The sequence below is a fragment of the Rhincodon typus genome, chromosome 10 (assembly GCF_021869965.1).
Source record: "Rhincodon typus isolate 14 chromosome 10, sRhiTyp1.1, whole genome shotgun sequence".
NCBI lineage: Eukaryota > Metazoa > Chordata > Chondrichthyes > Orectolobiformes > Rhincodontidae > Rhincodon > Rhincodon typus.
This window is the reverse complement of record NC_063341.1, coordinates 45,070,895-45,095,346: the sequence shown is the minus strand read 5'-3', so window position 1 is coordinate 45,095,346 and position 24,452 is coordinate 45,070,895. Positions and strand designations below refer to the sequence as shown.

At 38.8% G+C, this 24,452-nt stretch overlaps 2 protein-coding genes across 2 annotated transcripts in view; one reads left to right on the top strand and one right to left on the bottom strand.

Annotated features, from left to right (window-relative positions):
- The window catches only part of armh1 (armadillo like helical domain containing 1), a 63,143-nt gene extending 59,673 nt beyond the window's left edge, over positions 1 to 3,470 (bottom strand). Inside the window, exon 1 of the mRNA XM_020517858.2 lies at positions 3,448 to 3,470. The gene's annotated coding sequence lies outside the window, so the exon portion shown is untranslated. The remainder of the gene's footprint in view (positions 1 to 3,447) is intronic.
- A 126-nt stretch (positions 3,471 to 3,596) lies between these two features.
- tmem53 (transmembrane protein 53) lies at positions 3,597 to 19,382 on the top strand. The gene is made up of 3 exons (XM_020517856.2): positions 3,597 to 3,751; positions 9,666 to 9,757; positions 16,348 to 19,382. The coding sequence occupies exons 1-3, from the start codon at positions 3,697 to 3,699 to the stop codon at positions 17,047 to 17,049; spliced, it is 849 nt and encodes a 282-aa protein (XP_020373445.1). The 5' UTR covers positions 3,597 to 3,696; the 3' UTR covers positions 17,050 to 19,382.
- The last annotated feature ends 5,070 nt before the right edge of the window (positions 19,383 to 24,452 follow it).

Genomic DNA, 24,452 nt, shown 5'->3' with positions numbered 1-24,452 from the left:
CAGTCCCGAATAGTGAAAGTCAAAAAGCTTCAACTTTATGTACGTTATGATAATGCTTAGGTTCTGTGCTACAGAGCAATTTTACCTGGGTATAAGCTTAGTGTCTCATCACCCATGCTATCACTGTAGATTCACTTTATGCCCCCTACACCTTGGTGTGACCCCAACATCAGCAACTGACTAAATTCAGGCACCTAAGACCAATACCCAGTTACATGCAATGACTTAAATGGATGCTTTCTGCTGGTCTGAGGCATCGCGGGCCTGTCTACTAAAGGGAAATCCAAGACACCTGTGCATACTCCACGCATAGCCACTGATGCAACAAGCCTATGGCTACTGCAACAAAATGCAGGTCTTTGCATTTAATCGAACTGGCTCCCCAGATCTGCCACTAACTTCTCAATGGAAGAAGCTATATGTGCACACACTAAAACTTCATTCGCATGGGCTCTTCCATGATCTGTACGAGGTTCTGCAGTCTCTAACATCTTCACCAGATTTTCCATTGCCTATCTGCATTTCCAGCAAGTTTATTGCAGCCGAGGCCAGAAGCCCATCTATAGCCTGGTGGTTGTTGGAACTGCCATCCTTCCCTGGTCTGGCCTACATGTGAGTCCAGACCCACAATGTGGTTGACTCTTAACTGGGATTGGGGATGGGCAATAAATGCTGCCTGGCCAGCGATGCACTCAACTTGTGAATGAATGAAGAAAAAAGAAAGTTCTGGTCACCACACTACCAGAAGGATGTGGATCCTTTGGAGAGGGTACAGAAAAGGTTTACCAGGATGTTGCCTGGTATGGGGGATTTTAGCTACGAAGAAAGGTTGGGGAGACTGGGTTTATTTTCACTGGAACGCAGGAGGTTATTTATAAGATTGTGAATGGCATGGATAGAGTGGAAAATAGGAGGCTTTTTCCCAGGGTGGAGGGGTCAGTTACTTAGGGAAACAGGTTCAAGGTGCAGGAGGTGGGTGGACGGGTTTGTTTAAAAGAGATATGCAAGGCAAGTTTTTCCACACAAAGTGTGGTGAGTGCCTGGAATGCGTTGCCAGAGGTGGTGGTGGAAGCAGACGCAATAGCAGCCTTTAAGACACACCTGGACAAATGCATGAATAGGAAGGAAATAGAGGAATACGGATCCTGTAAGTGAAGACAGTTTTAGTAAAGAATTCACTTCCCCTGCAATAAAAGAGAGAGACAGTTATATGTAACTAGAGGGGCAACATTCAATAAGCATGGGGCATTGAAACAGACTGAGTAATCACAAACATCCTAACTATGAGGTGGTCAGAATATTGGAATTATAAAGTACTAAGTACTTTTTCAAAAAGTACTAAGGGACAGTATCAATCATAATTCAGAAAGATGCACAGTAATCAAGGGCAACGACCATAAGGTAAGATCATGTCTGACAAATTAAACTGAATATTTTGAGGAATAAAAAAAAAAGGGTTGATGAGGATGGTGCACTTGGATTTCAGCAAAAAAAAGCTTTAGACAATTTCCAACATGGCAGACTGAATAGCAAGTAAAAGTTCATGGGATGCATCGGAAACTGACAACTTGGATACAAATTTTTTGGAGTAGCATGCAACAAAGGCTAATTAATGATCAATAGGTACTTTCATGTCTGGAAAATTATTTCAAATTAGTGTTTCACAAGGTTCAATGCTAGGTCCCTTGCAATTTTGTAATATAGATCAATGAGCTAGTTATAAATGCAGGGACATGATCAAGAAGTTTGCAGATCATGTAAAAATTGGCCATGCAGTTGATAGAGTAAATTATATTGAGGAAGAATTATATCAGGGTGAGATAAATCTGGCCTATTTACTGTTGCTGATATCGATAACCAGTAGACACAGATTTAAAGTAACTAGTAGAACAAGAAAGGAGTTGAGGAGAATGTACTTCACCAGAGAAAGGTGGATGAAATTGTTTAAATACTGGTAAAGGCAAAAGACCCTCATCACATTTAAGAAATAGTTAAATATGGAGTTGAGGTATGGTCATAAATATGGCTACAGACAAAGAGCTGAGAAATAGTTTTAGGTTGGATAGCAAAGTTGGAGTACGTGGATTAAAAGGGATGGTGATAAAATGAACATGAAATTGGTTAAGTAGCAGGAAAGAGAAAATAGAAGTGAAGTTTTTTTTTTAAATTGGATTGGAGAAAGATACAGGGGGGAGGTTATCCAGGGATCAATCTTATGGTCTCTGTTTTTCCGATATATAAAAAACTTTTGATGCACAGGCATGGTTTCAAAGGCGGTGGAAAATATTCACCAGGAAATTTTGTGAACTGTGAAGGAAAGAGTCATAGAATTGAACACAGCATTCCTAACCAATGTCCTGTACAGCAACAATATGACATCCCCACTCCTATACTCAATGCATGGACGAAAGGCAAATGTTCTTTGTTACCTTGTCTACCTGCAACTCCATTTTGAAGGAACTATGAACCTGTACCCCAAAGTCTATTTGCTTGGCAACACTCCCCAGAGCCTGGTTTATTTTACCAAAATGCAACACCTCACATTTATCTAAATTAAACTCAATCTGCCACTGTGATAAACTTCAAAAGGAAATGGACTAGCTCGACGATTGGATGATAAGAAGCAGGTAAAATTTAATACAGACACAAGCCTTTTTTGATAGGAATATAAAGGAGAGGCAATGCAAAACAAAATAATTCAAAAGGAGGTTCAGGAGCAAAAGGATTTATGGGTATGTGTGCATAAAGCTTTGAAAGTAGCAGGGCTGATTGAGAAAGTGGTTAATAAAACATGTGGAATCCTGACCCTTAAAAATTGGGGCATAGAGTACAAAAGCAAGAAAGTTATGATAACTATGTATATTTGACCTTAATGCTAATATTTGTGCCCAGTTCTGGGCACCACACTTCAGGAAGAAGCTAAAGGCATTTAGGAGGGTGCAATAAAGATGCATGAGAATTGTTCCAGAATGAAGAACTTCAGTTATGTAAACATCTAAGCTGTTCCCCTTAGAGAATAGAAAGGCAAAAGGAGATCAGATGGCGAAATTCAAAATCACGAGTGATCTGGATAGAGTAGATGAGGAGAAACCATTCTCGTTGGCAGAGGATTGAGAAACAAAGAGCACCAGTTTAAGGTGATTGGCAATAGAAGCAACATTGATAAGATGAAAACATGTAAAGTAGACTAATTTGGTACTGCAATGCCCGAGAATGGAATGCAAAAACATGGACCAAGAGCCGGAAGATGGGATAAGGCTGGATAGCTCCTTCTGGGCTAGAGTAAACATGACGGGCTGAAAGTCCTCAGTTCTGGTATAAGTATTTCTATATTTTTTCCACATGTTTAGTCGACTCAATTATTTTAGCACCAGAAACTTATTTTACTGAACTGATTATATCACCACATTAAAAGCAGCAAAGCAATTTCACACAGAGCAAACCTACCGTCAAAAAAAACAGAATGCCAGTGATTGGCGTTTGTGTTAGCCAGTTATTGGACAAGCGTTGAGGAGGTGACGCCAATTGGCCAATAGAAGTCACGCAACGGGGAAGGGGGCGGGGTTTAATTGAACTTCCGGTTTGACGAGTTACTAAGGAAGTGATCGATTCCACAATAAGGCGTATTGGTATTGGTGGCGGTTGTTTCTTGTGAAGGGTAATCTTCGATTTAAACGGAACGGGACGCTTTAGAAGATGGGAGACAAGGACCTGGAATATACTGTTGTGTTCCCTGATCCCAATGATTTAGGTGAAGTTTGCTCGTAGTTCTGATTTGGTGATAGTTATGTTATGGCTATTTTTGTACTTATATGATCATAAGAAATGGAAACAGCAGTAGGTCATTCAGCCCCTCGAGCCTGCTCCGCCATTCACTAGGATCGTGGTTGATCCGACCTTCTTCAAGCCTACTGTCCTGCCATTTCCCTGTAACTCTCGATGGCCCTTCTGATCAAGAATTAATCTCCGTCAGCCTTAAATATTCTGCCCCCTACAGTTCTCTGAGGTAAGGAGCTTTTGGGAGAAGAAATTCTTCCTCATCTCAGTGTTAAATTGACGTCTCTTTATTCTGAGACTATGCCCCCTGGTCCTTGCCCCTCCCATCATTGGCAACATCCTCTCAGTATTTACCCTGTCAAGCCCCTTAAGAATCTTATATGTTTCATTGACATCACCTCTCATTCTTCTAAACACCAATGAGTAGAGTCCCAAACCTGTTTAATCTTTGTTCATAAGACAATCCCTCTTTGCCAGGGATTATCCTAGTGAACATACTCTGAACGGCCTCTAGTGAAATAATCTCTCCTTAAATAAGGAGACCAAAACTGATTTCAGTACTCCAGATGTTGTCTCACCAGCACCTTGTACAGTTGCGGTAAAACTTCCCTGTTCTTGTATTTCAACTCCCTTGAAATAACGACCACCGTTCCATTACCCCTCCTGATTACCTGCTGCACCTGTGATAGAGCTTTCTGTCGTATTCTGGGTACACTCTTTGTGTGACTATCTCCAAAGACATAACAGTTTCTCAGGGTCACTCAGGCAAGTGACAGTCTTAATAGCAAGATATTGTTTATTTAAACTATCCTTAAATATGTAAATTTGAATAGATTCCACAGACTAGACTGAAATTGGGAAGTTGATGCTTTTTTTTGCATGTGTAATCCAGACTTCGGTGTGTTGCCGTTCATAATATCGATTTTTTTTTACTAAGTAAAGGGAAGGCAATGGCCTAGTGGTATTATCGCTGGACTGTTAATCCAGAGACGCAGGTAATGTTCTGGGGACCTGGGTTTGAATCCTGCCACGGCAGATGGTGGAATTTGAATTCAATAAATATCTAGAATTAAGAGGCAAATGATGACCGTGAACCCATTGTTGAATGTTGGAAAAACCCATCTGGTTTTCTAATGTCCTTTGGGGAAGCAAACTGCCATTCTTACCTGGTCTGAACTACATGTGACTCCAGACCCACAGCAATGTGGTTGACTCATAACTGCCCTCTGGGCAATTAGGGATGCGCAATAAATGCTGGCCTAGCCAGCAATGCCCTCAACCCCTGAATAAACAAGAAAACAAAAAAATTATTTAGTTTGATGTGACATTGAGGTTATCCTCTAATCTACAACTTAAAATCAATTGCAGAAATTGTAATGTGTAACTTCCTTGTTCACCGCTGAATTCATTTTCAAGCGTTGTGTTATATTTTGTAAATTGCATTTATTGTGTTAAAAGTGCAACAGTAGCTTTCAAAGAAATACACCCAAATAGGTAGGGCTTTTATATTGGTGTTAGTTTATTGATCTTTTACAATGCAGGGCTATGGTTACTGTGGTCAAATGGAAAAAAAACACGTATTTGAGAGTGTTTGTTTGTTTTTTTTTTAATCAATCTATTGAAACATGCTCAGACATCCCTTCAGACAGTTAGGACTTGAACCTGGACCTTCTGGCTCCGAGGTAGGGGCACTACCACTTTCCCACAAGTGTACCTAATGTTCAACTGTTTTTATCATACGACATTAAGTATTAACTGATTTTAGTCTCCTGTGCCAAAGTCACTGATTACTTTAGGATCATTCCGGAAAGCAAAATGAACTCCAGCTTCCTTTTGCACTAACAATTGTCTTTGTAAAAGCCTCATCTATGTTCCTTCTCCCTCGCCTCCAACAACAAGTGCCAAGAGCTCATTCTTTCTTTTTCAATGAATTTTGTTACTGTCCCTGTCAAACTTGCCTTAACTGGAAGAAACAAAAAATTTGTAATTCTTTACAGCCTTATTGTGTCAAGAAAATTTCAGATTTCATTCATTAATTTGAAGTAGATGTTTTTCCAGCTCTTTTTGATTTGTTTTTACTTTTATGTAAATGAGTGGATGTCATCGTGTACAAAAAGGCAATTGGGAGCAGAAACTATGGCTGATCATGAATGGCTCGTCTCAAAAACACAACTGACAATGCAGCCGTTTTTCAGTATTATTTTGTCAGTTTAGAATAGTAAAATCCTAAATTAGAGCTTGAACTAATTCTGATTCAGAAGTGAGGGTGCTAACACCTGGGCCAAGCTGACACATAATTCAACTACTTTGGTGTCTCAGGGATAACGAAGGAGGTGTCATTCAAGGTTTCTGTCCTTGATATAAAATAGAAAAATGCTGGAAATATACATGCATCATCTTTGGAGAGAGAAACTAAGTTGACATTTCATGTTGAAGCATTTGCACTACGGGTGTTAAAAGTCAGAGATGTAACAGGTTTCAAGCAGAGAAAGGAGGGAGAAGGAGAAAAGGAAAGAACAGTGGAGTCATCGGAAGAGTGCACGTGACATAAGGCAACAGTAGTTATAATCCAAAATTGTCCGTTTCGTCCACAGCCCCCTATGCTTATCCAGTGAAGCTCAATGTAAGCTTGAGGAACAGCACCTCATTTTTTTGATTAGACATTTTACTGCCTTTTTTTATTCAACATTGAATCCAACAGTTTCCAATCAAGGCTTCCACTTAATTTGTTTTCAACCAACAATTGTTGGTTATGTTTCTGCTTTGGTCATTATAAGTTAATCAATTTTGTTTATTTTCTTTTATCTGGCACCATCATCCGTTTTGTCATTTGATGTCTCCTGCCTGGGGAGGTATTACCCTCGTGGTACTCTCTCTAGACTTTTGATCCAGAAACTTAGCTAATGTTTTGGGAACCCAGGTTTGAATCCCGCCATGACAAATGGTGGAATTTGAATTCGATAATTGTCTGGAATTAAGAATCAAATAATGACCATGAAACCACTGCTGATCTGGTTCACTGATATCCTTCAGAGAAGGAAATCTGCCATCCTTACTTGGTCTGGCTTACATGTGACTCCAGACCCATGGCACTGCCCTCTGCCCTCTGAAATGACTAGCAAACTACAGAGTTGTATCACTTCCTCCAACGTCCAACAAAGAATTGAAACCAGGCAGACCACCTAGCATCAACTTCGGCACTGGAAACGTCCTGCAAAGTTCTCCTTACTAACTTCTGGATGTTAGTGCCAAAATTGGGAGAGCTGTCTCACAAACAAGTCAAGCAGTAGCCTGTCCTGGTCATACTCATGGAATCATACCTTATAGACAATATCTCAGACACCACCATCACCATCCCTTGATATGTCCTGTCCCACCGGCAGGACATACCAAACAGAAGTGGCAGTACTGTTGGGAGGGAGTTGCCCTCTGAGTCCTCATTATTTGTCAACTCTACTGTTTGTAGTCTGTGGAGCTTTGCATCCTTTTGAAAAGGGTTAGAATCACTCACAACAACTTCTGGATTTCCACGTACAAGAGGTTCTGCTATAATGCGATTGTTGTATTCCTGCACAAAGAAATAATGGGGCCTATGGGAAAAGTGGGGTTGGGGCAGACCACCAAAAAAATCATGCAAATTCACTCAAAAACCACTCAAAGGCATAACAGAAAGGATAGTACAGTTTAAATAATTGTTTAATTCAGATCTAATAATGAAATAAAAGTAAATTTAACACCATGTCTTGAAAAAATGCCAAGATGACTTGATGGGCAAGGAGGTTTTGAGGTTGGTCTGTTGTTAAGAGGTGCTGAGGATCGTCTTCATCGTCGTCATCATCACCTTCAGGTGCAGTCATGGTTGCAGGGTTAGGGCAAAACATGGTTAATCCAGAAGTGGGTGCCTGCGATTCATTGTCTTTTGACTGTTTCTTGAGGGTTGGCTTAAAAATAGACAGCCAGTTTTTGGTGCTTTGCCCTTTTTCTTCTTTCATGAAGAAGATGTTGATAGGGTGCCAAATAAGATCTTATTCCACGAACTGCTACCCTGCAGCGTTCTGCATTGTAATTGTCGTGCTGTAAGATCTGCAACTGCCTCTCAATTTCCCTGAAGATAGAAGATAGGAAGTGGAAAGCTCTCATGGTGCTGCATCCTGGACTTCTTCATCTTCATCTCCAGCTTCCACTTCCCCCTAAGCGACAAGTTGTTGTAGATCAGCTATAGAGAGGTCTTCACAGTGGGACTCAAGCAGCTCTTCAACATCCTATCTCTCCTCTTCTTCAAATCCAACATGCTTTGCAAGATCAACACAATGTTGTTTGATTCTTGGGAGCTCCTCAGACAGATTAAAGCCTTTAAATTCTTGAAAAAAATCTGGGAGAAGCTTCTCCCAAACTGCATGCAAGCAGTCCTTACTGACATCACCCCAGGCTTCCACGATAATGTTAGTTACATTCTTGATGTTAAACCTCTTCCAAAATTGAAGAACACTGTCCTTATCCCACTCAGTGGATGCAATCAGCCACTTAAATGTGCACCTTAAATAATAAGCTCTAAAAGCAGCTATTGCACCCTGGTCCATGGGTTGAAGAAGAGAGGTTGGGTAGAAATAGCACTTTGATGCTTTCAGAAAGCTCACCAATGATGGAAGGGTGGCTTGGCACATTATTGAGGATGAGGAGAAGCTTGAAATCCAATTTTTTTTTTCTGCAATACTTTCTAAAGTCATCTTCCAAAACATCAACAATAAGGTCAGAAAAAATTGCCCTGTCATCTAACCTCTTTGACCTAAAGTAAACACCTAGAGTAGACTTAAGGTAACCTTTCAGGGTTCACAGGTTGGCAGAGTGGTACACCACCACAGGTTTAAGCTTTAAGTTTCCACTGGCATTGGCACCCAGCAACAGGGTCATATGATCCTTTGCCACCTTAAAGTGTGGAGCATGTGCTTCATTCATAGAAATGTAGGTTCTTGATGACATTCACTTCCAGGATAAACTTGTCTCATCCAAATTGAAAATTTGATCTAAGTTGAAGACTTCTTCGCGTTATAGCCAACACAAATTCACATTTTAGAAATAGCATTCCCCATTCATCAGTTGCGTTATAGCCAATTTGTGTTGCCTGTGCAGTTGCTACCAGTTTCAGAGAAATAATAATGTTATGTGGTGACAGCTGTTCCATCATTGCTGGGTCAAAATTCTGAAGCATCTCTCCCACTGACCTGAGTGTTTCAGTCCTTTTTTTTTGTTTTTAATTCTGATTTCCAGCACTGCAATATTTTGCATTTCTGTTTCTCATTATTTGTGACCAATTACCTTTGAATATTTGGCAGTATGTCAAATCTTTAATTTGACTCCACTTAATTTAACTTATTTAATTAATTTAAATTTTTGTGAAATATTTTGGATGGACCAACCATCGCCTGCAAATTTTACAAGTATTGTATCTTTATGTAACACATTAGTACTTGACTTGTTCCTCCAGTTCCCACCAGCTATCTTTAAATGGATCATTAGTGAAAAGAGAATTTGATTGAGCTATGTTGTCTTAGTCAAATTGTTTTCAACCACTACTGTCTTGACTCTCAATTCAATTCTTATATAATCTGTCATTAGTCTTCTACCTCATCATATTAATTCAGACTCTTACATTTATTCCAGTTTCCACTTAAGTGATGTGAAATTTGAATAATAGAAATAAGAGGAAAATATAAACCACATGTGGTCCTTTGATACTTTGTTGATTGTAATTGTTTGCAATGTACGTACTTTTAACAAAATCTGTCTTCTCATAGGAATCAGCATAGAAATTATACTTCTAATTTTGTGCAAACTTCGGTGTCAGGTGCACTGCTATATTGTATAATGTAACATTTTGTATAATTTAGGCTTTAAGGAAGACCCTGTGGTAATTCTGTTGGGTTGGGGTGGCTGTCAAGACAAGCACTTATCAAAATACAGCTATCTCTACAAAAATCAGGTTGGTATTAAAGAAAATGGCTTCTTTTAATGTATTTATTTTAGAACTTTAGTCATCCAAAAATTACTCTGATTTAATTGTGATTATCACAATGCTATTTACAGTCACACGTTTCAATTTGTGTGCGTGTCTGTAAATTTAAAAAGCTTCAAAAATATTTAGTCTCTAAAGGTAAGAGAGGCAGATTTTGCTGTATGATAAACTCGAGTTGGCAAGTAAACAGAACACACGAAAACACTAGCAGGTCAGGTAGGATCAATGGAGAATTGAACTTAACAGCAACATTTTCAGGTTGTTGATCATTTTGTTCTGGCACAATTGAGTGAACCTGTAACCTGAATACAAAATTGAAAAAGAATGTTGTAAGCAATAAATTTCCCTTTAATAGTTCATGATAGTAATTGTTCAGGAAGAATTGATTTTTAACAAAGCCAGAGACCTGATTTGAATGTTTGTTTCTCCATAGTCCGCCCTGACAAGTAGATGTTTTCCAATATTTTCTGATTATCTTTCAACTTCCAAAATCTGCAGCATTTTGCTCTCTTTTCCACTTTTGACATTTTGAAAGTGCAAGCAATTAGTGAAAAGATAACAACAATTGAATTTACCTTTGTTAGACCAATAGGCATGTCCCACAGAAGTCTGTGTAACTGGTTTTTGCATCTGATTCACAATTATTAGAAACGACTAGAGGCACATTCTATTATAGTAAGTGTTATGATCCCAGCTGATGTTATCACTGGGTAAGTCGGACTCCAATCTGAAATTTGGATGGGTGGATCATATTTTGTTTTACTTTATTTAATTAGGTGGTCTTTCGCTGAAACACAAGCACACAATGCTGCAGATTTCATCTTTAACAATGAAACAGAAATTTATTATGGAAACGAAAAGATTGAATACAATAAACCAAGCTATTTATATGTAACTCAATTTGAAAGATTTCAAAACTGTCAAAATACAATCCCATCTATCTCAACACCACCACTTTACAATACTCAAATGCCAGAGAGAGCTTCTCTATCACATCTACAGATTAAATTTAACTTTTTTTTTCCAATTGCCAATCTTGAATGTTTGGTGGCCTCTTCTTTGATAAGTCTACAGCTAAACTTAAATTCTCTAAGATTGTGAACTCACCAGCAAAAACTTTCCAAACTGTGGCTTTTTCCCCTAACCAAGAAGAGTCTTGATCCTTTCAAAAGGAAGTATGCTAATATTCCCCAGTATTTACTTTGTCCACTTGTAAAATTCTCCCTATGCAATCAAATTCTCATTGTCACCCCAGGATTTCCCTCTCTCATACTGGTTTAAAAATCAAACCATGGCTCAAAAAATATTGCCAAGTTAACCACTAAACTCCTTTATAACAGTCCGAAACCCTCTTGACACTAGTTCAAATTCCGAACTCTTCAAATATATTAACATATATATAAATCTGATATTTTCATCACATCAAAAAAAAAGAAAGTACATAGAACTATGGAATAATACAACACAGAAGAGGGACATTCAGCCCATTATGTCTGTTCCAGCTTTTTGAAAGAGCTATCCAATTACTCCCACATCAGTGCTCTTCTATAGCTGTGCAAAATTTTCCCTTTCAACCACAGTGGAGTCACATGTGGACAGGATAGTGAAGAAGGTGTTTGGTATGCTTCCCTTTATTGGTCAGTGCATTGAGTATAGGAGTTGGGAGGTCATGTTGCAGCTGTACAGGACATTGGCCACTTTTGGAGCATTGTGTGCAATTATGGTCATCCTGCTATAGGAAGGATGTTGTCAAACTAGTAAAGGTTCAGAAAAGTTTACAAGGATATTGTTGGATGGTTTGAGCTATAGGGAGAGGCTGAATAAGCTGGGGCTAATTTCCCTGCAGCGTCAGAGCCTCGGGGTGACCTAACAGAGATTTATAAAATCAGCAGGGGCATGGATAAGTTAAATAGGCACGGACTTTTCTCTAGGGTGGGGGAGTCCAAAGCTAGAGGGCATAGGTTTAAGGCGAGAGGGGAAAGATATAAAAGGGACCCAAAGGGCAACTTTTTTCTGCAGAAGAGGTGCGTATATGGAACAAAAACAGAAGTTGCTGGAAAAGCTCAGCAGGTCCTGCTGATTCTATGAAGAAAAAATCAGAGTTGACGTTTTGGGTCCGGTAACCCTTGCTCAGAACTCATTGAGCGAGTTGCCAACCTAAGGAGAGCATAAAGTTGTTGGTGTTGAATAATTAAATTGCAAATTAGCAAGATATTTAGAGTTATAGAGTTGTACAGCGCAGAAATAGACTCTTCAGTCCAACTTGTCCACACTGATCAGATAATCTAGACCCATTTGCCAGCATTTGGCCCATATCCCTCTAAACCCTTCCTATTCATGTACCCATCCAGATGCCTTTTAAATGTTGTAATTGTACCCGCCTCCACCCCACTTCCTTTGGCAGTTCATTCCATACACACAGTACCCAACCCACACAGTTTGAAAAAGTTGCCCCTTAGGTCCCTTTTAAATCTTTCCCCTTTCACCTTAAACCTATGCCCTCTAGTTTTGGACTCTCCTACCCTGGGGAAAAGACCTTGACTACTCACCCTATACATACAATGCATTTTTTTTTTATTCTGCTAATAAAGTGGAGAAGTGAATATTTTTAAGAGAACAAATATATACTTCTTAAGGTACAGAAGCTCAGGTTAGAGAGAATGAAATCGTTTGTTGAAAACGATGCAGATTAGCATCAATCAGTTTAATCACTTCCGTATAGCTGCGAGGGAACCCAAATGAAATATCTATTTTTAAAGTACGATTAATTATTAAGATTGTTTTATGTTATCAGTTTCACATTTATATTGTTTCAGGTATTTTCTGCTATTCATAGAATCCCTACACAATGGAAGCAGGCCATTTGGCCCATCAAATCCACACCATCCCTCTGAAGAGTATCCTACCCAGACCCCTGCATTTCCTATGGCTAATCCACCTAGCCTGCACATCCCTGGACACTACTTGGCAATTTTGTATTGCCAGTCCATCTAACCTGCACATGGTTGGTCTGTGGGAGGAAACCAGAGCACCTGGAGGAAACCCATGCAGACGGGGTGTTTGTGCCAACTCCACACATACAGGTGCCCGAGGCTGGAATTGAATCTAGGACCCTGGTGCTGTGAGGCAGCAGTCCTAACCATTGAGCCACTGTGCCACACCTATTTTCTGTTATCAGAAGAGTTTCGTTGGAAATTCCTAATCATCAATTTTATTTTTGATGACTGTTAAAAGAAATTTGCCTATAATTTGTGGTTGAGAATTATGACAAGAAATTTGTGCACACATATAGCTTTTATTAATGGACTTCTGTTTTCAAATTTGGTCTGCCTTGCATAGTCCTTCAGGGTAAGTGATGGTCATTTCTATCAGTGATATGGCCATTATCTTGTAAATTTATGTTTGTTTTGTCCAATATCTAATTATACAATAGTTACCAAGAGGGACAATAGTTAGGGCTCCTTTGTAATCGAAATTGGATATAAATGTCATGTCTTTTTTTACCAAATTAGAAGATGATGATAATTGCCTAGTTGAAAATGTAGGTGTTGATCAACTGAGCAGTGTAGTGATAGATAAAGAAGAGGTCGTAAAAGGGCTGGCAGTGCTCCAGGTAGACAAGTCATCAGGCCTGGATTGTTGAGAGAGGTAGGGGAGCAAATTGTGGAGCTGTTGACAAAACTTTTCCTCTGAACACAGAATTAGTCCCTGGAGACTGAAGGATTGCAACTGTGACGCTGTTGTTTAAGAAAGTGACAAAGGATAGTCCAGGAAACTACAGACCTGTCAGCTTGACATCAATAGTGGGAAAACTGATGGAGACCATAATACTGAATAAGATGAGTATACACTTGGAGAAAAATAAATTTAGACAATAAGATAAAATATGACAATCAAGATCAGATTATGTCTGACAAACTTAATTGAGTTCTTTGTTGAGGTAACAGAGGCACTGGATGAGGGAAGTGCCGTGGATATTGTGTAATTGGACTTTCAGACAGCATTTGAAATGGTGTCACATGGTAGGTGGTGTCTAGCAAATTACAAATGTTTGGGATTGTTGGGACCTTGGCAGCATGGATTAGAAGTGACTAAAAGATAGAAAACAGAGGGTATGGATAGATGGGCCCTTCTCAGACCTGTAGTGAAAGTGATGTTCCCCAGAGATTGGTGTTTGGAAACTTACTTTTCCTGATTTATATATAAGATTTGGAGATAGGTGTTGAGGGCAAAATCTCTAAATTTTCAGATGATACTAAGCTAGGGAGAATAACGAATTGTGAGGATGATGTCGAGCAACTTCAGAGAGACATTGACAAGTTGGCCAAATGGGCAGACACCTGGCAGATGAATTTCAATACAGGGTAATGTATTTTAGTAGAAGAGAAATGGAGAGATAATACAGGGTGAACTGTGAGGAGTAAAGGAGCAGAGGGACCTCCGGATTCACATGCATAGTTCTCTGAAAGTGGCCAAACAAGTTGAAACATTTGTTAAGAAGGCTCTTGAATCCTTGGGTTTATAAATAGAAGCATAGAATATAAAAACAAGGAAGTGATGCTACATCTCTACAAATCATTGGACAGACCACATTTGGAGTATTTTGTTCAGTTCTGCACTCCTTGTTTAAGGAAAGATGTTAAGGAGTGCAAAGGACATTTACTAGAATAATACCAGGTTTGAGGGAGTTTATATACAAGGAAAGATCAGAGAAATTGAGCTTATTATCCCTGGAGCAGGTGATGTTATTATAACCAATTTTGACAAGGGAAATGAGAATATTCTGTTTCTACTTGTTGGCATGTCAGTACTAAGGGTCACAATTTCAAAATTGTCAGCAAGAGATCGAGGGGTAAGATGAAGAGAAACTTCGTTACCTAGAGAGTCATAGAATCATGCAGCATGGAAACAGACCTTCAGTCCGACCAGTCCATGCCAACACATAACCCCAAATTAAACTAGACCCACCTACCTGCACCTGGCCCATATCCCTCTCAACCTTTCCTATTCATGTACATATCTAAATGTCTTTTAAACGTTGTAGTTGTACCCACATCCACCAATTCCTCAGGAAGTTCGTTCCACTCGTGAACCACTTCTGTGTAAAAGAAATTTGCCCCTCATGTATCCCTCCTCTCACCTTTAAATGTGCCCCCCAGTCTTGAAAGTTGTTAGGATTTGGAATGCACTGCCTGAGAGCGTGGTGAAGGCAGATTCCTTAGGAGGTTTCAAAAGAAGATGGATATATATTTTGACAGTGATCAATTAAGAGGGCTATGGAGAAAGCCTATTGGTATTATCACTGGACGGTTAACCCAGAGACCCAGATAATGTTCTGGGGACCTGGGTTCAAATCTTGCCATGGCAGACGGTGGAATTTGAATTCAATAAATATCTGGAATTAGGAGTCTAATGATGACCATGAATCCATTGTCGATTGTTGGAAAAATTCATCTGGTTCACTAATGTCCTTTAGGGAAGGAAACTGCCATCCTTATCTGGTCTGGCCTACATGTGACTCCAGACGCACAGCAATGTGGTTGACTCTTAATCGGCCTCTGGGCAATTAGGGATGGGCAATAAATGCTGCCTAGCCAGTGATGCCCTCATCCTGTGAATGAATAAAGAGAAAAAAAGGACTGGAGAATTGTCCCAGCTGGGTATCTCTTTTGAACAGAAAAAAACTATGATTCTAATTTCCTTGGGGGCTCTGTTGATTGAGTATCATACCTTTGGATGATGGGTATAAAATTTCAAAGATAATATATTGATCATTCATTGAGGAATTTTTTTGATGCATGTCTCTCGTGGGCTTTTACTAGGATTTCTCTAATCTTTCTATAAGCAGAAATTTTAATGAGGCATATCATGATGCGGTTTAATTAAGCTACTTTATTTTGAAGGCAGTAAGTAAGTTTACAGGCTGTCAATGAAGTCAACCATTTCTTCCATTGAATTATAGTTATCTCCTTTGAAGTGTAATAAGCCACACATCTTATCCCTGTATTGGTTGTCTTGCTTATCTTAGCATTACCTTTCCTTCAAAACAAGATCTCACTGCAAAAAACTGAACTTTTACATCTCTGTTACCTATTCCAGACTTAAACCTTGTTTCTTGCTATGGTCTTCTGTACAGGGTGTCAGTCTGTTGTTATATTAAATTGGAGGGCTGTGCCTAAGCTCCATTATCCACCAAAGATTGGCCAATAAGATTTGTTAATCAAACCAACTAGCACCTCTTCCAAGAATGTATTGTTAATTATTGGTACACATGAACAGAACTATTCCCACAATAATAAGTATGATAATTTTGTTTGGCTACTTATAGTGAGACAATTAATCACCAAGTAGTGGAGGATCACAAGAGGATAGCTGGTTGCTTAGCAAATTAAACGTGCCAAGCTCCACTCCATGTTGAGCAAATTTAACTTCCACTTGAAAATTTCAGTTATCACAGCATTCACCGTTCTCTTACTCACTTAAAGAACATGATCATCATGAAATCAAATATGTTATTTGTATATTGTATTGAAATGTATTTTCTTTTCTTGTTGCAGAGTTGTATAGTTCTCAGATATATTGCTCCATGGCAGCAGATATTTTTCACTGGAATCTTCAGCAAAAATCTCCATCGCACAGCGAGAAAACTATTAAATCTTTTGTTTGACGTTGGCATAGAAGGGCATCCAATCTTGTTCCATGTTTTCAGTAATGCTGGAAGCATGCTGTACCGCCACATAGTTGAACTCCAATGTAACAAAACTGAAATTTATTTCACTAAGTTAAGAGTAGTTGGAACGATTTTTGATAGTGCACCTGGAAACAGAAACCTCCAGGGTAGTATCCATGCACTCAACACTGTCTTGGGTTCTTCAACCAATGTTATTGTAAAGTGCATTGCAATTCCTGCTTTTGTTTTGATTGTAGTACTTAAGGTTCTACTTTACCCAGTAACGCAATTTGTCTCCCTGTCGTTCTATGATGCATTGAAGGTGGACCCGTCAAGGTGGCCTCAACTTTTCTTGTATTCAAAAGCAGATAAAATTGTTTATTATAAGGATGTTGAGTCAATGATCAAAATTAGAAAAATGCAGAATATTCAGGTGCAATCTATGGATTTCAAAACATCACAGCATGTTAACCACTTTAGAGAATTCCCTGATGAGTATTCTAACAAGTGCATAAATTTCCTCAAAGAATGCATTCAGAAAACACCTTTGTTTGGATTATTTGACAAAAAAAAACATTTAATGCAATGACCAACTTGAAATCCGAGGTGGCAGTTGAAACATAACATTTTGGAAAGAAGGATATCCGCCAGTACTGTCCTGTTTGTTGTTCAATGAGTCCTACCGGAAAGTGCACACGCAAGTTTTAGGTGACCAGTAGCATTAAGCTTAACTACATGATACCCTTCATATCTGAATAACCTGTTACAGTGATTGTTGTCATATGAGAAATGGCAACTTCAGTGAAATCTGAAGGCTGATGACACCCAACATTTTAGCACCTTCAATGTCAGGAATTAGGAAGTTTTTAAAATTTTCAAGTCTCTCAGACAGGATGTGTTGATACGCCTTTTAAAGATGTTTGTGATAGTTTTTGGAGATTTTGCACAAAAATGTTGGAAAACTAGCAATAGTCACAATGTCAGGTCCAACAGCCAAACTATATTTGTAATTTATGTTCTGGTAATGTAAGATCAATCAATCATTATCTCTAAATTATTTGTGTAATAGAAGTAAACACATCATCATATCTAGTACTTTGTATGACAAAAATGTATTAACAGAGCAATATTATTTTGAATGGTTTACAAAATTGGAAGAATTTTCAAATTAATTTTCTGGGCATGAGCATAGCTGACAAGGCCTGAACTTATTGTCCATTTCTAATTTTCCTGGGAAGGTGATGGTGGATTTCCTAAACTGTTGCAATTCATGTGGTTTAGCTTCTTGACAGTGCTATAAGGCAGGGAGTTCCAGAATTTTGACTTGTCTAGAATGAAAGACTTAAATATTTTCATTCCTTGTGACATTCCTTAAAATATACCTCTTTGGTTGTGCTTTTTGTCACCTGTCCTAAAATCTCTATCAAATTTGGTACTGAACTACATATTGCTGTCAAAAGCCTTGGTTCATTTTAGTGTGAAATATACTTTTTAAGTGCAGATTATCCATGTTGTTTTGCTTCTGGATAATTTGGCTGAATACATGTCGTCCAGAACTTGGCGCCATCGTAGCCATGCAAGTAAACTTTATAAGCCTCTCCATGGTATACAGTAGTCTTGCACTGGATCTTCATTTTGGTTCCTCAAGTTATTCTTTTGTCTGCAGCTTTTAAAAAGTAATTCTTAAAAAATACGCTCACAAAGTTTTTTTTTTAGGTTTTATTTGTAGTGGATTTTTTTAACCATTTTGAACTGCTACTGGTGTCAACTTTTGGCATTGAAATAGGATTTATTATCTTCCTTAAGTGTCTTATCTGCACGTGGTTGGCATGTTCCCATTCTGGCCTCTTGCATATTTCTAATTTTAATGAGAATTTGAAAGTTTGGCAGTGGTCACATGTGATCTTTGTCTGAATTTTTCTCTACTGCAAGCCACAACACAAATTGGTTTCAGCTTCAGGATCTTTCATCCTATCAATCAAGGAATGGATCCATAGAATTCTTGAGTGTTTGTGATGCAATTGTTATAATAATGAAGTAAGAAAAATCCTCTATCTTTTGGATTTGCTGTGACTTGAGAAGATGAATTTGATAGGCTTTTCCTGTTTCTTTTTTTTTTGTAAAACGTAAATCCCTCTTTTTCTGTCTTGCTTTTTCCTCTGTCTCCCTGAGAAAGAAGATGATACAGTGGTAGTGTCACTGAACAAGTATTCCAGAAGCCCAGATTAATGTCCGAGGAGCAAGGATTCAAATGCCACCTCAACAGTTAGTGGAATTTAAATGCAATTAATAAAATGAATTGTATTAGATCAGAAATGCTAATTGTCTCTACATGGGTGCTGTCAGTGCTGCTGTGTTTCTGTGGCATTTTGTTTTTAATCTTATGAAACTATCATCATTTTTCCTATATCCTTCAGGGAAGGAAATCTGCCATCCTTACCTTGTCTGGTTTACATGTGACTCCAGTTCCACAGCAGTCTGGTTGGTTCTTAACTGCTGTTTGGTCCGTTCAAGGACAATTACGGATGGGCAACAGATACCATCTTTGCCAATAACACCCACATTTCATCAAAAAATACATTTTTGAAACATTTCTGAATTTTTAAAGCAGAAATTTCTGACTCTGATCAGTTTGCTTCAAATGTTCACTGATAAGTTGATTATTTTCTCTTTGGTAACTCAAATTGTTCCTGTCCAAAAAAAAGGGCCATGAAAAGAATCTGTGATTACTGGGTAGGTGGAATTGAGGCCATAACTTGATCTGTGTGATCTTATTGAGTTGTCGGTAGATTAAAGGGTTCAAATGGCCAACTCCTGCTTTTAATTCATATGTTCTTACACCATGACCTTGTCATTTGTTTATATCAATGCATTTGCGTTTTGACTTTTAATATATCCATTAAAGTTTTTTATGTAATAACAGTCTCAAATGTCAGGAGTGTTTACTGGTAATTTCTTCTATTTTTCTCTGTGAATAAAATTGTTCCTGTCTACAATAAAGGTTATAGAGTCATGTAGTCATACAGCACAGAAACAGACTCTTCATCCAACTCATCCAGGCAATGAGATATCCCAATCTGACTTACTCCCATTTGTCAGCATCTGGCCCATATCCCTCCAAAGCCTCCTATTCATATACCCATCCAGATAACTTTTAAATGCTGTAATTCTACCTGCCTCCACCACTTCCTCTTGCATCTCATTCCATACACGCATCACAGTCTGCATGAAAAACTTACCGCTCAGGTCCTTTTCAAATCTTTCCCCTCTCACCTTAAACCTATGCCCTTTAGTTTTGGACTCCCCATCCTACAAAAAAAGACCTTGGATATTCTCCCTATCCATGCCCCTCATGGTTTTATAAACCTCGATAAGGTCACCCCTTGGCCTCTGCTCCAGGGAAAAAAGCCCTAGCTATTCAGCCTCACTCTATAACTTAAACCCTCCAGTCCCGGCAATATCCTTGTAAATCTTATCTGCACCCTTTCAAGTTTATCAATATCCTTCCAACAGAAGGCTGACCAAAATTGTACGCTGTTTTCTAAAAGTGGCCTAACCAATGTCCTGTATAACTGCAACATGACATTCCAACTCTTATACTCAATGTTCTGAGCAATAATGGAAAAAATGCCAAATGCCGCCTTCACCACCATGTCTACCTATAACTCCACTTCCAAGGATCCGTGTACCTGCAACCCTCGATCTCTTTGTTCAGCAACACTCCTCAGGACCTTACCATTAAGTGTATAAGTCCTGCTCTGATTTGCCCTACCAAAATGAAGCACCTCGCATTTATCTAAATTATAGTCCGTCTGCCATTCCTTGGCCCATTGCTCTATCTGATCAAGATCCCATTGTACTCTGAGATAATCTTCACTGTTCACTACACCACCTATTTTGGTGCTATCTGCAAACTTACTAACCATGTCCCCTATATTCTCATCCAAATTATTTGTAAAAATGACGAAAAGAAGTGGATCAATCACCGATTCTTATGGCACACTGCTGGTCCAGTCAAAAAATCAATCCTCTACCACCACACTTTGTCTCCTACCTGCAAGCCAATTTTGTTTGCAATTGGCCAGTTCCCCACGATCCCATGAGATCTAACCTTTGTAAACAGTCTACCATGCAGAACTTTGTTGAACGCTTTGCTAAAGTCCATATAGATAATGTCTACTGCTCTGACTTAATCAATCTACAAAATAGACGAAAACAATGTAGATTTCATAATCTACAGAATTGTCTTTAGACTTTCAATTTATCCATTTAAAGTTTTTACTTGACCACCATCTCACAAAGGCCCAGAACTGGATTTGATGTTTTTGTCCAAAGCTTTGATTGTATAGACTGAATTTTGATTGTGCAGTGTACTTAATTTATTAGGATATGTTGGTACCATTTAGTCAGCTTTTAACAGTTGCTGCTCAAATGTGAGGAAATGCCAGCTTTCAAAATATTTCTATTGAAGTCTGCTTTTAAAAAGAGGAACATTGTGATTGACAAAAAAAAAGACAACCAGTCACACCCCATTAAAATATACAGACTTGTTTTTAAAGCCCGCCAGGAGCAAAGGCAGTTATGTGCTTAAAATTAGCATTTCCAGCAAGTGTGTCAAATGCTTGGCTCCCTCCTACCCCAGGCCATTTTCACTGTGGTATAATGGGGTTATGAAGCATTCATGTGGCAAGTGGCCAACCCATCTTATTAAAAGCCTATTAAAGCCATCCACAGGTATTCTAAATTAAGATATAAAATTTAAAATAACACATTTTTAAAATTAAAGGATTTGTGAGAGAGTATCCATTTTAAATGCTGTCGCTTTGCATACTTACCATCATAATCTGAAATTCTTTCAAGAGGGGATCCTCTGATTTACCTTCCATCTTCTTGAACTCACCTGCTGATTAATTGGACACTGAAGCAGCCTTCTGGCCATTAATTGACTGTCCTGGGAAAATTAACATTGAGTGACTCATTCCTACACTCTTGTAGCCTTCGGACCACCGTTTGAATTTCACAGATGTGTTCAGAATCCTGTAGGAAAATTCCTACCTTTTGATTAATGACAATGTGTGATATCAAAGAGTTTTCACATTGTAATAGAGTTTATTTTTCTTTTTTTTTTGAAGCAAACAACTTTTTATTTCACTGGTTATTGACATTGCTATATTGATGGCTAGGAAAATTGCGAAGTGTGTCAGAGACCGAACCATTGAATAACTTTTGTTTACAGCTTTTGTAAAATGTTAAATATTGAAAGCTGTAGTTATGCTGTCAATGTTTCACTCATAGTAATTTGCATGCTTTTATTACCTTTACAGCTAGAGACTTGCAGACTCTGATATAAGGCGAGGAACTAATCACAAAACTCCAAAAATGATTTGCAGCAATCCGTTGGAGAGCCAGAAATCAGTGCTGTTGCACAACTGAAACTAGAACTGGTTGGGTCAGGTCAATGCTATTCTCTTCCTTTGTTGTTAATTGACTGCTGGAATCCACTGAACTAAACTTGACATTCAGTTCTTCTTGTGATGGTAGTTTTACCTACCACAGTTTTTTTTTAACCAAACACAGTGTTGTGAATTTTTTAGAGGTGGGTTCAGGCATATTACTTGTGCCTTGGCAAGGTGAGAATAGGACTTCTACCCCTAAGGGACAGGAAGTCCCAGACTCAAGGCAGTTAGCCATTCAGAGCACAGTTGCTACTGCTGATGGAACTTTCAGGGAGTGCCAAGAAGGAAATGCATCGATACTGGTCTAAAGGTTAAGTCCAGAGTTTTAGCTTAAGGACGGATCAAGGACCTGAGCAAGAGAGGGTGGGGTGGTGGTGTCAGGTTCTGGGAGCTGGGGGGTTGAGGCACAAAAGAGTGTTGGGATACTATCGTTGGCAGGTGCCCCAGTGGGCGCAGGGGACTCCAAAGGAGCTATTCTCTTCCGGCTTTTCGGCCCAAATTGTGGAAGTAGTGGGCTGAGCACATCTGCCCTGCCCACAATATCATTTCAGTGGAAACTGAAAGAAGCCCTCAAATAGCCTTTAATTGATAACTTAAGAACCTCAAATAGGTCTAAGCATGGGCTGGGTGATCTCAGTCATGGCGACCAAAATATGGAGCAAGGTTGGATGTGGGTGGGAAGGTGGTAGGCTAGCTGGCTGTTTTACGTGCCTCAAAATAGACCATGGGGTTGGGCAGGGTGGGGGTTTCTTGTAACACAGTGGTAGTGTCCCTACCTCTGAGGCAGGATACAAGGGTTCAAATGCCACCTGCTCCAGAGGTATGTAACACCACCTCTGAGCAGGTTGATTAGAAAGTATCTAGACCATGAAGGGGCTGTAAAATATCCTCCCATTTTTTCCCCTAGTAATATTTTAAAAATAAGAGTCCAGATAAACTCTTACTGAAGAAAATGCACATGCTTAAGTGAAATTTAAGGGAAAAATCTCTTTCAGTAAATACCTTTATGATCTGTGGCAGAGCATTTTTCCATGAAATACAGGAGCAAATTCCTGAATTTCTTTGGCTTGACACATGCCTTCCCCATTGTTAAAATCATCTTAAAATTTAGTATTGCAATCATCTTCAGCTGCCATGAACAACATCCATTTGAAGATTTATTTTTACAGAAACAGATATTTCCGCTATAACGTGCGTTTCGTTAACACAAATTGGCTGTAACATGAGTGATGGATAACGCAAACTTTCAACTCTACAGTATAGCGATTTCCCTAAAAAGTGATTTTCAATAGCACAAGGTCACACAAGAACGCAACTATCATGTTATAGGAGAAATATCTCTATTGTCTTCATCTATATTTTTACATTTCAGGAACATGTAGATAATGTATGTACCACCCTCAACAACTCCTTGTGCTTTGAATCTTCTGTAGAGAAAAGTGGTCTCGGATACTTCCTCATTGGAGATCACATTTGAGCAGCAATAAGAACCCAATGACTGGAGTTATCAAACATAGAGTTGAAGTAGTGAATTTTAAGAAGAATTTTAAACTTGACAAATTTTTGTAACAAAATGAAGGGGGCAGTGGATAGGGAGTTCCAAGACATGGGGAATGATGCCATTAAATCATCTGACAGACCATGTTGAGGAAAGTAAGCTACAGGGGGTCAGTGTTGCAAATGTATGAGGTATGATTAGCATCTGGCATTGGAAGTCAGATTGGAACATGACAATTGTGGATGAGCATTTCAAAACAGTCATGATGAATGAGAAAGAGATAAGTGATATTCCAGAGGTGAAAGTAAGTAGTTTTAGTGATGCTCTGAATGTAGTTTGTAGTACAGCTTATAAATTGAGATTAAACATTGATGGGTTGAGTTTGAATGGTTATCCGTGGGACTGGAAAACAAAGTCAGTGTTGAGTGGGGCATAACATAATTGATATAGACTTTCATCCTAGCTCACCTACCAACTGATTTGTTGCACTGGCAGTCCAACAACTCATTAGCAGTTGCCAAAGTAAAGATGGAACTGAAGTAAAGATGAAACTGAAGACAGAGAACTAGATTTTAGATTATATATCAAAACTAAATCAGCATTCATAAATATTGTTGGGGAACACTGTGTAGCTGAGGGATAGGAGACAGCAAGGATGGAATCTTAGAATGCCACATGACAATGAAGGTGTGGCTTGGTGGGGTGGGGGAGATGAATATTGTAATGGATAGAATTAGAACTATGAGGCCACAATCCCCCAGATAAGAGAAATGGAGATAACTTTTGTGGTCTACAGGTCGAAAGACAGAAAATTAAAGAGGGATAATGTGCAGATATGTAGCAAATTGCTGATAACATTGACAAAAGTGGTCTCAGGACTGTGGTCGGGGGGGCACCAGATTTTGTGAATTAAGCAGTCAGAGGAATGGATAGAGAATTTAGTGGGATGAATGCTAACTAGGACCTTCAGAATTTAAAATATAGGCTAGAGATGGAATGGCATTTAGAAAGATTTTTAAGAGTAGTCTTCTTAAGAAT

What these genes read in the sequence shown, in the direction of transcription:
- tmem53 (XM_020517856.2), top strand. Translation starts at nt 3,697, where the DNA reads ATGGGAGACAAGGACCTGGAATATACTGTTGTGTTCCCTGATCCCAAT. An exon ending in CCCTGATCCCAATGATTTAG is followed by an intron (nt 3,752 to 9,665) that starts GTGAAGTTTGCT and finishes TGTATAATTTAG; the next exon opens with GCTTTAAGGAAGACCCTGTG. An exon ending in GCTATCTCTACAAAAATCAG is followed by an intron (nt 9,758 to 16,347) that starts GTTGGTATTAAA and finishes TTCTTGTTGCAG; the next exon opens with AGTTGTATAGTTCTCAGATA.